Source organism: Python bivittatus, unplaced genomic scaffold (assembly GCF_059951505.1).
Source record: "Python bivittatus isolate LINGU-HERP-01145 unplaced genomic scaffold, Pbiv_v1 ctg000070_np1212, whole genome shotgun sequence".
Taxonomy (NCBI): domain Eukaryota; kingdom Metazoa; phylum Chordata; class Lepidosauria; order Squamata; family Pythonidae; genus Python; species Python bivittatus.
This window is the reverse complement of record NW_028277034.1, coordinates 2,855,663-2,871,083: the sequence shown is the minus strand read 5'-3', so window position 1 is coordinate 2,871,083 and position 15,421 is coordinate 2,855,663. Positions and strand designations below refer to the sequence as shown.

The 15,421-nt window shown below is 38.2% G+C and overlaps 1 protein-coding gene across 5 annotated transcripts in view; it reads right to left on the bottom strand.

The window, feature by feature from the left end:
• Nucleotides 1-250: 250 nt before the first annotated feature.
• CRACD (capping protein inhibiting regulator of actin dynamics) overlaps nucleotides 251-15,421 on the bottom strand; it is a 124,050-nt gene continuing 108,879 nt past the window's right edge. For all 5 annotated transcript variants that reach the window (XM_088130945.1, XM_088130966.1, XM_088130956.1 and 2 more), the window contains 3 exons: nucleotides 14,613-14,803; nucleotides 13,281-13,449; nucleotides 251-4,684 (listed from right to left, as the gene is read on the bottom strand). In XM_088130945.1, the coding sequence (XP_087987071.1) occupies nucleotides 4,524-4,684; nucleotides 13,281-13,449; nucleotides 14,613-14,803 (521 nt within the window). In that variant the 3' untranslated portion in view covers nucleotides 251-4,523. The remainder of the gene's footprint in view (nucleotides 4,685-13,280; nucleotides 13,450-14,612; nucleotides 14,804-15,421) is intronic.

The following is a 15,421-nucleotide window of genomic DNA, read 5'->3' as shown; positions in this document are numbered from 1 at the left end:
TTTATGGCTTAGTGCAGTGTCTGAATGCAGCAAAACAGGATTTCTAACATTGATTGGTTTATTTATGACTTTAAACCAAAAATAAGCAAACTACCCTTAGTACCCTTAGTGTGATCTTGAAGCATTGATTATGCATCTCTAAATGGGGTTTTCTCTTGTCCCAAGACATTTCCGCAAAATTCTTGAGCGAAATTGTTCTTTTTCCCTCTCTCCTTGTATTTTTAAACAACGGTTAATAATGCGGAAGTATGTCACAATATAAGTGTTTCCCCACATTACCAATTATCTAGGATGGCTTTGCTGCTAAACTGTTTCACACCTTTATGAATTTTTGAAGTGAATGAATAAGTAAATAAAAAGTATTTTCTATAGAAACACTGCTATTTTTATTTATATAGAACAAATTTTCAGTGATGGACCATTTACATTAAAGTTGTGACGATCAAAAACTGAAAATAGAAATTCTACTAACATACCCCTTAGTCATTGTTAATTTTTCCCATGTTGTATTGTATTGTAAAAACAGTTATATTCATATATCAATTCAGTTTCTTCTTTTAAAGTAACCAGACACATTTAACAAAAGATAATGAATAAATAAATCTCCCAGCTTTCAGCATATTATAGTTTAATTGGAATTAAAATGATATTAGTATAAGAAACAATTGCACTTTAAAACATTTGAAAAATTAAAAAAGTACACAAAACAAAATCCACAATTATACATGTTTATAATTTTATACACCACTTTATGAACAATTGAGGTTAATCATTCATAACCTCAAATAATATTTTGCCTTTATCTAGAAAAAGTTATGCCCAATGCCTGTTAGTGTATAGGATACTTTAGTTACTGCTGACAGAAGCTCTATTAATGCCAACAAGACTTGGGTATGAGTAACTTTCTCTGGGCAAGGACCAAGTGTATGTTACAAAAAAATAAAAATTGAGACCACGTGGTTCAAAGTGGTTTGATCAGTTTTAAAGTGTTGGAAGTTATCCATGTTTGTTTGTTTATTAAGAAAGGCTGCAACCAAGCTTAAGCAAAGTAACACTTCATTGGTATTTAGTGCAAAAGTTCAAGTTGACTTTATATGAAATGACAATGTTAAAACAGGCTTATAGAAATGTTTATCAACAAAATATTTTATGTAGCCCAGCTTTGATCCAATCACTGATGCAGAAATGGAGATTATCAATACAAAACTCTGCAGCACAGAGGGCCAACATCTGGCCTGTAGGGATGACTCTGTACGTGCAGACCAGCATGGAGGGCAACTGATTTGCTATCTTGCATCACCTGTTAGGTAGAGCAAAGGGAAAGGATGTGCCAACACTGTCCAGGAATCCCTTAATGCTGAAGGGATAATTAGGGCTATCAGCATTGATGATAATTCTGTGTGATGGTGGCTGAGCCTGAAAAACCAGAGCAAAATTGGGAGAACTGCTACAGGAGCAGGGTTCCTGTGGCCCTTGGCTGTTGTCCTGCTTCCCTGGACTGAAAGCAGTTTTAATTCACCATATGTCCTCATGCTTGAAAAGACTGGTTTCAAACTATTTACAGACTCTAAGCTCTGAGCTAACCATCTATAGAATTATTTTGGGAGATTTGTTTCCCTTTTTTCCCATGCAAATAACACCTACTTCCCCTTAAAATTACCTGTTCTGCTTTGCTTTGCCCCATCCACCTCACCAATTCCTTCCCCAATTCCCTTCCCCCAACTCTGTTCTCACAATCTAGAAATCTAATTGAATTTGAGGAAATTGAGACTTGTACACAATTTCTTTGCAATTGCATGTTGACATTTACATTAAGTATATGCACATTAAAATGCTTGTAAATATACTATATGCCACCTTGGGGGTGAGGGAGCGTTAACTTTGTCAGAGCAGGTCTTTTGTAAGTTTGCATCCATTTCTACTATAAGTTATTTGTAACATATTCAGTCGGAGCTATTCCTGGCGTCAACTGATGAACCATTACATTGTCTGCAATAATGAAATCAGTAAATTGTGGGTGAGCAAAAGATTGAAGTCCAGAAGAAACTCAAACTCTGCTCGAACTGCACAACCTGAGGATTACATTTTACAGTCCTTAAAGATCGCTGAGCTGCCATAAGGGTGAACAAGAATTTAGCATACCTCACTATTAGACTGGATGAAATCTTCACTGCTTTATGTGAATGGCAAAAAAGGTCATTTTTCATTCTTCAAACCACTATTTACTCAGTTACCAGGAGATCCTAAATGGAACCTTTAAGTTATATTTCTAGTGAGGCTTTCCTGTTCTGAAGCAAGATGAGTCTTGAAGAAGTTTATGTCCTGAATATACATAAACTACCAAAAGTGGCAGTGGCCACAAGAACAACTTTCCTTGTGACAGTTACTCAACTATCAAACCCAGCATCGTGCTTCTCTATCAACACAGCAGACTTTTTCTTCTGCTGTTTTATGCCTATTCAGTAACTCTTATCAGTTTGGTTGTCTTGGACCAAAATTGCAATTTTCACACTGTTCGTTGGATTCATTTTTTCCTGCAATCTAGCTAAAGATACATGGTGGGGTTTTGGGGGGGGGGAAGGGAATGAGAATGTAGTTTAGTAGAGTGCAGTTTTCTATCTTAAAATGTTTTAATTCTAAACTGATGTTGCAGTTACGGGAAACAGAAATTCTGAATTCAAATTCTGTTTGAACCAATTTTTACCCATTGGAACAATCTGAAGTTTGGTGCAATAGAACACTATTTTCACAATATTTAAATGTGAAGCAATTTAAAGTCTAACTGGAAAATATAACTCAACTATAATTTAGGAATACAGGTTTTATAGGGCAGCAATACTTAGGTGTAAATAGACTACATTTTCTTTACAATTAGTTTTTCAAATCTAAGGCTTTCGTTAGCTTAGCTGCAAGACTCCAACCTCCAATTTAAGAGGTTTCTGTATCTTTGCTGCTGTCCAGTAGTTGGCTGGCATTTGGCAGTCCCAATCCAGTTTCCCTAATTAAATCAATTCCAAAATCTGAAATCCATTCCAAGACTTCTTGTACCACTACAAAAAGTAACAACTATTAACACAGTAGCTACATTGTTTTACCCAGTGCCATTAACAGAAATGCTGTGCTGATGGTTTGCAAAGGTAAAATGCAGCAGCATGGCACAGATGTAGAGGAAACTGCTAATGAAGCGTGACAAACAGAAAGATGGTCTTGGGAATACACAGTATACTTCCTAATGGAATGAAGTGTAAAGAGTCTAGATTATCCACCCCATAGTCTGCTGCCCTACAGATGTGTATCAAATCCCAAAGAACTGAAACCCAACACATCTAAAAGATAACAGACTAGAGAAGGTTGGACTAGCCTCTTCCAGATAATGTGAATGGCCAGGCGTCAAGGGTGTCCACCAGTTTTGATCAAAAAGCCAAGTTGGTGTTATTGGCACTCCACCCATTTTTATGGGTGACACCCATTAAAAGCAGGTGGAACTTCAATCACATGGTTGTAACCACCATCTGGACATTTTTGGCCACATCCTACAGGCACACCTGCTGGGGACTGTACTTTATGCTTTCTGTCACTGAAAGACATATTTTATATCACTATACCTTGCACTACGCATGCATGAGTAGTGATGAGAGTGTTAGATTAATACTGGCAACCTAGGTACAGTTCTCACCAAATACGGCTGAGCTACGTATTTGGTGTGTTCTTATTGTACAGGGGTGTGAGGATAAAATAAGGGAGAGAAGAAAAGACAAGATGCCTTGCATTCCTGAAGGAATGGGGGCATATATAAATAAATAAGTAAAAATTTGTTGTTGCATTAATATCTTTCTGGATGCAATGGAAATGAAAATAGGATAATGCAGTTTGCACAAGGGCTGTTCATGGCTTGGAGAATCACTTAGAGAAATACAGGAGAGAAATCTTTGATGTAGCCTAGCTTGAATATATTAATTACTGAATCATTTAATACATTTGAGGAGCGTGACCCTGTTCAGAACTAAAAACTTCAGGAAAAACTCTTTAGGGTAAAAGAAAAACCTGGTGCTTTCATCACTCCCAAATTACATTTCATTATTTCTGAAGTCCACCTTACTAGATTGGAGGCAAATTAATAAAAGTTCTCTCATTATAACTATGGCAGAAGCTGATTTTTCCCATTCCTGTACCTGAGTGGTGTTTGTAAAATATCCAAGTAAAATTTATTTTTACTGGGAAGCTGACATTCAATAACACTGAAGCAGTGGTGCTTAAAGTGGCCTGAAACTCAAGTACCGGCTTGAACTTTCCTATCTTTTTAAAAGAGACAGATCCTGAATGCTCGCCTGCAGAGTTTTTCTAAAGGCCTTGAATCCCCAAACCGATTCCACTAGGTAGATGAAAAACATAATCAACAGTTCAATGACTCTCATCAGTCAGAGTATGCGCTTAAATGTGTTCAGGAGCATTTTGCCATTTGAGAATATTCATAAAAAGGAGATGGCTCTCCAACAAGAGTAAAGCAGAAAAGCTAGAACCATTTACTTAATGATCTGAGGACAGTCGCTCCAGGCTTTCGCTTTTCTCTTCGCTAAGGCCAACCAAGCAGGTTCGGTTGAAACGGGATTAGCATCCGGCGTAGAGAATCTCTTGGTGACTTCTTTAGCCAAGGGGGATGACGAAACGGAGTCGGTGATCTCCACTGTGGGAGAATGAGGAAAAGGAAAGAAAGCTTTGTTATTGCGCCATTACAGAAATCTCTACGCGTGCCTTCCCACGAGCATAGTCCTTGCCATTTCGTCAGGGGGGCAAAGCGGCAGAGAACAAAGTTCACAAGAGTCTGCTCTTGGGGAAAAACAACAACAAAGAATTTCAGGAGCAACTCTCGTGGTTCCAGTTTTGCATCACCAGGTAGACAGACGCTTACGTGCTCTGCCGAAAAATAAAGATTATCTGAAGCACAGGTCTCCTTCCCATGCCAGTAAGGGATTATTAGAACTGAGAGGCAGAAGCAGCCTAAACTAGGGAATATTTTTGCTGTGTGTTTTTAGAATTATTATTACTTTTGTTGGTCTTCCCTCCTTCCTTTTCTTGCTGGCTTTTTTTTGGGCGGGGGGGGGGAAGCTTCCATACAATAGCTTAAACATGGACTTTACTAGTTAAAGGCCACACATTAACTGTTGGAAAAACAAAACTACCTTTCCTGGATTTCAGCTTTGAAAGTCTGCCTAACTGCAACATATTCTTGGGTTTGGGGCATGGCATAAGACTGCCTCTTAAAGCAACTGGTAAACTGACCCCATACTGAGATGCCTAAATGCACAGAAATCATATTTTGTTTCCCATATGATCTTTTTTGTATATGATAGCATAACTGATGAAAATTAGCTTGCACCAAGGATGATTAGGAAAGCAGGAAGCTAACAGATGATTCTTGATTTGCTGGCTAACATTATAGATGACGGAGTCTTTTGTCGACTGGGCAAAACGGCAGTCAGTTTCCACCAAGAGGTTGGCTTTCCCTTCTCCTCCGTTCATTTAAAATGAAGATAGTGTTCAAGGGGAAAAGAAAACAGGAGGAAAAAGGAAAGCTTGCTTAACACCACCTATGCAAGAGTCCCATATGATTCCACTCCAACTATTCACAGTGCACTCTGAACATGTGCCGAAATGCCCAAGCTTATTTAAGCAGATAATAAGTAACTGAATTACCTATACTGACTCTGACTTCATTCTGAACTCTGTTTATGTGATCGTGGCTTCCTTGTTTTCCAGTCTTTTGCAGGAAACTGCTTGTTCTACCTAGAGATTTGGCTTCATTTGTTTAAAGGGGGGATTTCCCATTAAACTCTTCCCACACGCAAGACTACTCAGTTGTGGAACTACAGCGTGTTTCAGGACGGGCACAAGGACTGTTAAGTTCTAGACTTTGGGCCAGAAGCTTCAAGACACCTTCCTTTCCCTTTGTCAGAGGGCTGGGATGCAGGGAGGCATCTACAAGAAAAAAGCTAGAACTCCTCAACTAAACAGACCAAGGGTGTCACAAGTTCAGATCGACCGGGAGTGGCAGCAGCAGCAGCAGCAGCAGCAGCAGCAGCAGCACCTTTTGCTGGGAACTCTTAGATAGCATTTGCAAGGGAGATTTTAAATTATCTCTTTTCCAGTAGCACCAGTACTTAGAAAAGAACAATCATTTGCTACCCAAACTAAGAATTTCTTCTTCAATTAAATGTCTTTTTGCAGAGATCATACTGTCTCTTCAAAACGATCCATTATCATGACTAGCTATAGAGGACATGAAGTATTATCTGAGAAGACACAGTATATCTTTTATGCTCACTAATTTTTTGTTTTCTAGGAATGGGGAATGTGTGGTCCTCCAGATGTTCCAGAGTTTCAGCTCTCCAGAGCCCCCTTGAACATGGCCAGTGATAGAAGTTGCTGGGATTTGTAGTTCAGCAATTCCTGGATGGTGAGAGGTTCCCCAGGCCTGCTCTAAAGTTCTGAAGATGACAGTATAACACTTAAAATATGGGTATATTTCAAGGAATATATAGTAGGACTCAGAGAACTGCTTCCTTCCTGTACTGAATTGATTTCCTTCAAATGCAAACATTCCAAAAAGTGTGCCAATTTTAAAACTGTTGTCAGCAGCTATTTATGTGCCTTCAAGTCAGACTTGACTCCTAGAAGTTACACGGACAAATCCATGCAGTTTTGTTGGCAACTGAGAGACAGCAACTAGCCCAACTCAGGTGATTTTGTGCCTCAGGCAGGACTAGAACACAGTCTCCCTGTTTCTAGCCCGGTGCCTTTAACCACTACACCAAAATGGGTCTCTGTCAGCAGCTATATTCATCCTTATCAGTAAGAAAAGCACTGGCTTTGCATCTGGAAGTAAAGGTCAAAACTGATTTTAAAATCCTACACGTGCTTACCCTATAAACATAAGATGTTTAACCAGGTCATTTAAGGACCTAATGGCTGCATTTCCACAGCATGCTAAACTTGGTCAATGTTAAACCTAGTTTATTTTAATCTGGCTGGTGTAATGCAAACTCATCTCCATCTGATTAGCTTTAAAAGTTGTGTAAATGCCACACAAAAAAAGGATAATTGGAAACTAGGTCAAATATATTACATCATTACACCCCAAGAGTATAGCCTTATGCATCTATTATTTTATGACTTAACATTAAACATCTGTCAGTTTCTTAATGGGAAAATTAAATTGTATTAAGAATTTGTTAGAAATTCTGTTCTAACACACCTACTAAACAATTTGTCTTACTGTTTTATTTAGCATTTTAGTTCTGCTATGTTTGTAACCTTGCATTCATGATATTCAAAATATATTGGACAATCTTAAAAACTACATTTAATTTTTTTCCCAAAATATTCCAATTGGCAACATTACAGTGCTCCATATCAATTATGGCACTGAGATTGAAGATAATATCTGGGTGGAATTCAATGCTATGTTTTCGTTAGTGAATTTCATAGCATCCAGAACTAGCCATGATGATTAAAATAAAGCGTTAAGATGAATGTGGTGACATCATGACATCACCTCTGTTTTGTACTTGTGGCCGTGACAGTGAATGTGAGTATGAGATTTAGGTCTGATATCATAATCATGTTTCATCACTTCCCCTCTTGCTCTACCCATAGATGCCTATGCAAAATTCCATGTATAGATTATTCCCATCTTAATAGGAACAGGCAGTAAACCTCATTCATTGATTAAAGAGGTTTGTACACTGAATTCTTGCCAGACTCAGAAGCTCCAGGAAGAGGTGCAGGTCAATTCATCTGAGGCCGTGTAAATGATTGCACAGAATTTTCCTTTTATTCTGTTCATCTGATTTGGAGAGAAGTAAACGGTTCAATGATGCTTAGGCAGAGTACTAAGTTGTTGTATGTAGAGGATCTTAACTTTCTGTTAATTGGTCAGAGATTGCCTTCATTTGGATGCAATCCAAAGTATTTTTGAATTTGATATTTGGAAGCAGAATTCAGTCCTATAGCTTATAGAATGAGAATCGATTGTGGGGCTTAATTTATTTCCTCCACAACAATAAATTATTCTTACGGTTATGGCTCTTTTATGTGAATAAGCTCTATCATTTAATGTTGTCTTGTGTTACTAGCAGAGCAACTATAAATTATATAAAGTACATACAATTTTATGTGGGCCTCCCTATTGTACGCTACCTTTCCATGAAATAAAATTAGTTCACTCCCTCTTGCCTTTATCACCCAAACCTACTGCTTGTTTTTTAATCAATGAATCAACCTTTAAGCTTGAATGGTACCATTTAAATGCTATATGAAAGAAGCCGTAATTAGGCAATGGAATAATCTAGAGGCCGTTTCTTCAATGAGCTTCACTGAACAACCTATTCATTATACCATCACGTCATTTGGTTACTATAATAGCTTATAGTCACTTAACACCTTAACCATCTGCCACATTTGTATCCAGCCTATGTCTATCAATTTAGAAAAACAAGTTTGGACTGGAATTTGCTTCCATCTGAGAAAAAGATGGGTGGGATTTCACTTTGTCTTATATATTCTTCCATTTCCTTTTCTCCAAAATTGGAACCTTGTCCAATCCATGATCTATTTAGGTTTTCAGTGGACTTCCATCCTCTGACTATGCATAGAAACTGCAAGAAACCAAGAACCACTCCCAGAAGATATCACAACTTTCATGAAGGTAGGTTGGCATTGGCCATTGGCTGCAGTGAGACCAAATGCCTGCAGGTAACTCAGCTAGAAACAGGCTAGAAACAGAAAAGGAATTTTTTGAAGGCACTGACAATCCTCTGAGCATAGAATGACTATACAAATAATTATGCACATTTTTTTCTCAGGCTTGTTGTTCAGTCGTTCATCACTTCTGACTTCTTGTGATCTGATAGACATTACTTCATCAGGATTCTGTAAATATTTGCTTCTTTGAGTTCTTATAAGCTGATGCTTGTGTCATCAACAATAATATGTAGCCATCTGGTCTTCTGACAGACTTTTTTTCAATTGCTTTCAATCTTTCCAAGCATCAGGGTCTTTCACATAGTCTTTGCATTATGGATCCCAAATATTTAAGCTTTAGCTCCCTCATTGTTGCTTCCAATGAGCTGTTTGGTTGTGCTTCATCTACTCCTGAATTATTTGTTCTTCTTGCAACCTAAGGTATACTCAATTGTTTTTTTCAGTGGCACAAATCAATGTATCCACAGTTCTTTGTTCAGCCTGTTTCATGATCCAGTTTTCACACCTATATGTTACAACTGGGAAAACTATAGCTTTGTCTGTGTCTACCCTTGGTCTCAGTATGATGTCTCTAGATCTATTTTATCTAGATTTCTCATAGTCTTTCTCCCAAGTAGCAGATGTCTGTTTATGCCATGATTATGGTCACCATTCCTGTGAATTTTTGACCCTAGGAAGATAAAGTCTGTTACTATTTCAGCTTATTCTCTACTTATTTCCACTGGGTTGGCTTTGTTCTTTCCATAATCTTAGTGGGTGTTTTTTTAAAATACTGAGCAGCAAACTGGCCTTAGCCCTTTCTTCTTTCACCTTCAGCAAGAGATTCCTTAAATCATTCTTACTTCCAGCCACTCGTGATATCATCAGCATATCTGCAATTGTTGATGTTTCTCCCAGCAATTTCAGTTCCAATTTCTACTTCTTTTAGTCCAACATTTATCACAATATATTTTACATATGTTAAATAAATAAGGTGACAGTATACAAACCTGTTGTGCCGCTTTCCCAATTTTAAACTATTTAGTTGCCCCATATCCTGTTATATATGTCACTTTCTGATTGTCATACAAACTCTTCAATAGGCAAATGAGATTGCCTGGTATGCCCACATTTGAAGGTCTATCCACAATTCCTTGTGGTCTATCCAGCCAAAAGCCTTAGTATAATCAGTAAACCAAAAATAAACAATCTTTTTGGAACTCTGTTGCCTTTTTCATTTTCCAATGGAGTTAACAATGTGACCTTGGATATCTTTGCTTCTTTTGAATCCAGCTGGTACATCTAGCAGTTCTTGTCTATGCATTGTTAAAGTTTGGAATGTTAAAACCTTGAGCATTATCTTATTAGCATGTCAGATAAATGCAATTATTTGAGCATTCTGTAGCAGTGCCTTTTTTTTTTTTTTACATCTGAATAAAACGTATCTTCTCCAGTTCCTTGGTCATTGCTGTGTTTTGCATTACTACTTACATCCATTAAGTAGCTGGTATTTTATCAACGTCTGAAGCTTTGTTGTGTGGAAGGAATTTTTGCTGTTCTTTATGCTGCCTACATACTCATACTTGGTCCCTGAATATTTTTTTCTTTGCTTGCTTGCTTAATGTAATAACCAATGTATCTAGCCAGAATAGCCTTAAGTGCTAAACCAAGTTTCTCATAGGCATGCCATGATTACTCCCTCATGACATATTTTTTCCTGGAGTTATAACCTTTGTTACATCAATGAATGGCCTTTGATCCACAAACAGTATGTCTCCATATACCACAACATTCTCAAAGACAGTGTTTATAAATCTTCCCATTCTAAATGGGATCCAGGGTTAAACTGTTAGACTACCCCTTAGCTCAACTGGCATTTATATTTCTCAAAAGCTAAGTGCGTTGTATTACAAAGTGTTCTCTCCCTGGACATAGCAATGCCCAGGTTCTTGTGTATCTCTATCTGTACGTGTTTTCAGTTGCAAACCCATTCTTTATCAATGGTCAGATGTAAATATAAGCTCATCTTCAATCTCTGTAACCTTATTTAAGGGTTAACCAGTCTATGGCACTGGTCTCTTTTAATAGTAGGGGACCAGTGACTCACAGTAACTTGCTAGCTTCAATCCTTCCAATCATTAGCACGTTATTAAGTGAGTTTTTCCTACTACAGTTGTTAGCAATATTTTCTAGGAGGCATTTAACGTCACTCTCCGGAATGTTTATTTTAATTCAGTAATCACCCCTACAGTGAGTTATTTGGGGGTCTTTTTTGTACAGTTCTTCCATATATTTGTACCATCTCTTCTTTATATTTTTTTCTGCAATAGATCCTTGCCTTTTATCATGTTCCCAAAGGTCCCCTTGATTTCTGTAATTTAAGCTCTTGTCCTTCCCATTTGAATGTTATTCTCAATTTCTTTGCACTGCTTAGTTGGATATATCTCCTGGTTTCTTGCTCTTCTTTCTGTATCTTCAGTGTTTTAGTTGGGCAAATTTTTCTCTTTTGCTTTCTGCCTTCCTTCAGCTATTTTCATATCAGAAGCAGCGTAATCATATGGAATATTAGAAATGGTATCTTGTTGGTCTGATTATTTTGTTTCTTTTATCTGAAGAGGTAATTTTTACAGGAAATTGTTCATGATCTGAGTCACAGTCAACACCAGGTCTTGTTTTTGCTGAGTGTATAGAGCTTCTGCACTTTTTCTTGTTCAGCATAGAATTGATTTGATTTCAGTGCTGTCTAGCCAGCAATATTCTTATGTGCAGCCACCTTTTAGGTTGTTAGAAAAAAATGTTTGCTATAACTTTTGAAATTTTTTTGCAGACAGTATTAGTTTGTCTCCTGCTTTGTTTCATACCCCAATAACTAAATTTTCAAATTTAGTTCCAACATTAGCATTCTGTTCCCTTATAATGAGTCTGCCAACTTTTTCTGGTGTGTTGACAAGGTGCTGTAAAAACTGCACTGAGTTGGACACTCTTTTGTTAAGAACAATGGCGACTCTATTTCTTCTTTGATTTTCTTGTCCATGGTAGAACCACCTCTAATGTGGCTGCCCATTTCAATCCATTTCAGTTCACTGATTCCCAGAATGTCACTGTTCAGTCTTGATGTTTCTGCTGTGATATCATCATGTTTGCTTTAATTCATGGTTCTGACATTCTATAAATGAATGGTATACATATTTTTCATCAAACTTTCTTTTTGCTGCCGGACATGTGAGAAGCTGGCCGTCCTTTCTGCTACAGTCCAGCCACAGTCATGCACTCATATTTGCCCTCTGTTCTTCTCTTGTACTTACTGGATACCTTCTGACCTGGGGGCAGAGGTGGCCTAACCTTCCAGTATCATTTGACATTGTTGTGGTGACTATCCCTTTGGTTCCTTGATAGAGTATGTTGCCATTTTCTTCACCAGTGGATCATATTTAGGCTGATCCCTCATCTATGGCCTGCCTCTTATTGGTGATCCTTCTGAGCATGTACACCCCCAATAATAGTCTTATAATATCACTGAGATGCACAAGCCTCTTTCCCACTACAAGGCAATAATCCATGAACTGTAAGCCATGCTGAGTCAGACCAAAAGCCTTTTCTATCAACTTTCTGTTCCCATAATGGCCAGCCAGATGCCCTCAAGCAGAACATGAGTGCAATGGCACCATCCCCCACCTATTCCTTAGCAACTAGTATTAAGATGAACAATAAGATGTTAATTAATAGTGTATGATTGTGGGTTTCTCTTTGTCTTATCGTAGATGAATGATGCAGTATGGCTGGGGAGGGCAGGAAACATCACCCATTGGTTTTGGTAGCAGAATCCAGCCATCTTCCTCTCTGCACCTGAGGATAGTTGAAACTGTGGAAACGGTAGCCAATCTCTACTATGCCAATCATATTGTTGGCTTGACCTCGAACTACAGCTCTTATTCAGTTAGGCCATGTGACCCGAGGAACCAATATGAAGCAGGAGGATTCTATATGAGACACGCTCCTGTGTTTCTTAGTTTAAGCAATCTGTCATTTATTTTCTCGACCAAGATGTTTGACTTTTAGCTTGTGTATTACTAAATCTTCTGCCTCAGCCCTGTTTGTCTATTTATCCTTTCATAAATTCAACCCAAGGGCAGCCTATCTTAGACCTTGGGCTAAGAGTTAAAACGTGGAATGGCCAAGGGCCGTGTTTTTTCTTCACACATGTACACTTAAGACAGTACATACAATAGTTATATAATGGCTGGCTTGCAACAAAGCCTACTTTTTGGGTGATTCATGGTGGGTGTGCAGATGCAAATGACAAGGGCTGTATAAAATGCCTCCAGGTGGGAGAACAGCTGAGTCCCTTCACCAGGTCTGTGACGATAAAATTCTGTTCATTACTTCTTTTGGAAAGGTTGGTTTTCAAAAATCCTGAACCTTTGAAAGATCCTGATATTTTGGAACTATAAAAGGCAAAGTGAACCAATGGAGACTTACATACTCAACCTTCTCAGAAATAAAACTGCAGCCACAATCGTGGCACAAAATGCAAATCATACCTGTGACAGATGAAGGCAGGGTGTTAGATTTTTTGAACTGTTCTCTGCGTTCAAATCTTGATGTCGCCGTCTCAATTTTTTTCTCTTCTTCCGAGGCAGTGGACTTTTGCAGTATGTTTGACCTGCTCATATTATTGCTTTTATTATCTGCCTGGTTGTTTATGCTGGCCTAATATAAAAAGCCACAGTATAAACATGTGTTAAATATTAATATATTTACAGTGCATACTCATACAAGTTGACTCAAAAGTACAAAGTGTGGACAAAGGACTAGTTAGAAAGCATTCTTTGTCAATGCTTGCAGGCTTCCAGGTGCTATAACTCACACAGGGAAGGATTATGTGCAGTGGGTGTGTATGGGCATCATGCTCTTCCTACAGAACCTCGTTATCGATATTTTCAATGGATAAAGCCAGGCAGCATCTTCTGGAGACCCTGGCCATAATAAATTCAATAAATTATTATTAATAACTTGTAATAATAATTTTGCCTTTGAAGACCACTCAGAAACTGCATTTGGTCCCATATTCAGTTTTCTAATTGACTAGCATTAATCACTATGCATAAATTGCACCTATCTTGCAGGCTCTGCATTGATTATGAATGGTCAGCTCTTTGAGGTTGTCCAGATCAGAAACAAATTCCACAAGACGACTAGAATTACAGTTTCCTGAGACAGATTAGAGTATCAGAATCTTGCAAGTCTGCCTGTGCTTTCCCTTCTCTCCCTCTTATTACCCCAGAGAATCAGGGGGAGCCGGTCTGAGTCTCTACCTAATTCTTCCTCCTTTTCCAGAGCTCAAAGCGTGTTTCTGAGCTTTTGTTTCCCTTACAGCTTCTGAATATTTCCCCCAAGGCCATCTCCTTGGCTTCTCAAATAAATAGGTTTCGGGATACAATGCAAAGCATGGTCTTGACTTTGATTCTTCTATCTTTAGCATGATAAGGAATGTGTATTATTTTTGCATGTTGTTTCTTTGCTTTTTATTATATTGTAGAAGCTCTTTTCTCTGTATTGTAAGCTGCAATGAGTCTAGAAGGTTTGGCAGCATGCACATTTAATAAATAAATTAAAATAAGTAAATGGGACATGAAGAGGGTTGCATCCATCTCTCTAAGCCACCATCCTCCTAAATTAGGACTGTTGGCTTTCTCTTTTTCTAGACTCTGAGTTCTACTTGAGTTTAATGTATTTATTTAATGTAAAAACTTAACAGTACTTTGGTTTATCTGACCAGTTTCACTGCCCCTGCTAGCAGAAGACACCAAGGGAAATAAACCCAAATACGCTATACTCTTGCAATCCTTTTCTGTCTGTTTTTGGATGCTTACATTTTCTTTAGCCAGTTTCTCAGCCTGTTTAGCCTCTCTGGCTTGCCTCCTTTCGTCGCGCGTTGCTTGCTGCTCCCGAAAGCCCTTCTGTTTTTGTAGTGCCAACGTGATCCAAAGAGGCTGTGCAGTTTCCCCTTTCTCCATCAGTTTTGAACCATCGATGGAATGCCTGCTCTGAAGAACTGGCCTTTCTAGAAGATGGAACAGAGAGCAAGAATATTCTATTGATATGATCTTAGTGCTGATGGAAATGGAAGTGCTGTATCTAAAGCAGTGTTTCTCAACCTTGGCAACTTTAAGACGTGTGGACTTCAACTCCCAGAATTCCCTGGCTGGGGAATTCTGGGAGTTGAAGTCCACACGTCTTAAAGTTGCCAAGGTTGAGAAACACTGATCTGAAGGAAACTGTCCTATCTTGGTGTGCAACATCTTCCTTGCAACCTCTCCTGGCTGCTGTTACAAATTAGCCTTCACACTGCAAGTCTCAAATGTACAAATGTATCCTTTCAGACATTTTTGGTGCTCCTGCAGTCTTGGATGTTCTATGTGCCTAATTTCAACATTTATTGCATCCTGTCTATGAATGATCAGTATGTTTTTATATTTTTAAAGTGTGCCAGTTCCTCATGGGGTTTTAAAATTGGATCTATTGTTTCGACAATTTTAAAATGGTCTGTTTGCAAAGTCTGCATAGGTTTATACCATTCTAGCATGTTATTTTAAATCTATAAAACAAAATCTGCTAGACACATCTGCTCCCATAGCATGTCTTATGTGTTTCATGAAGCATTTCCTTCCCTACTCAGTTT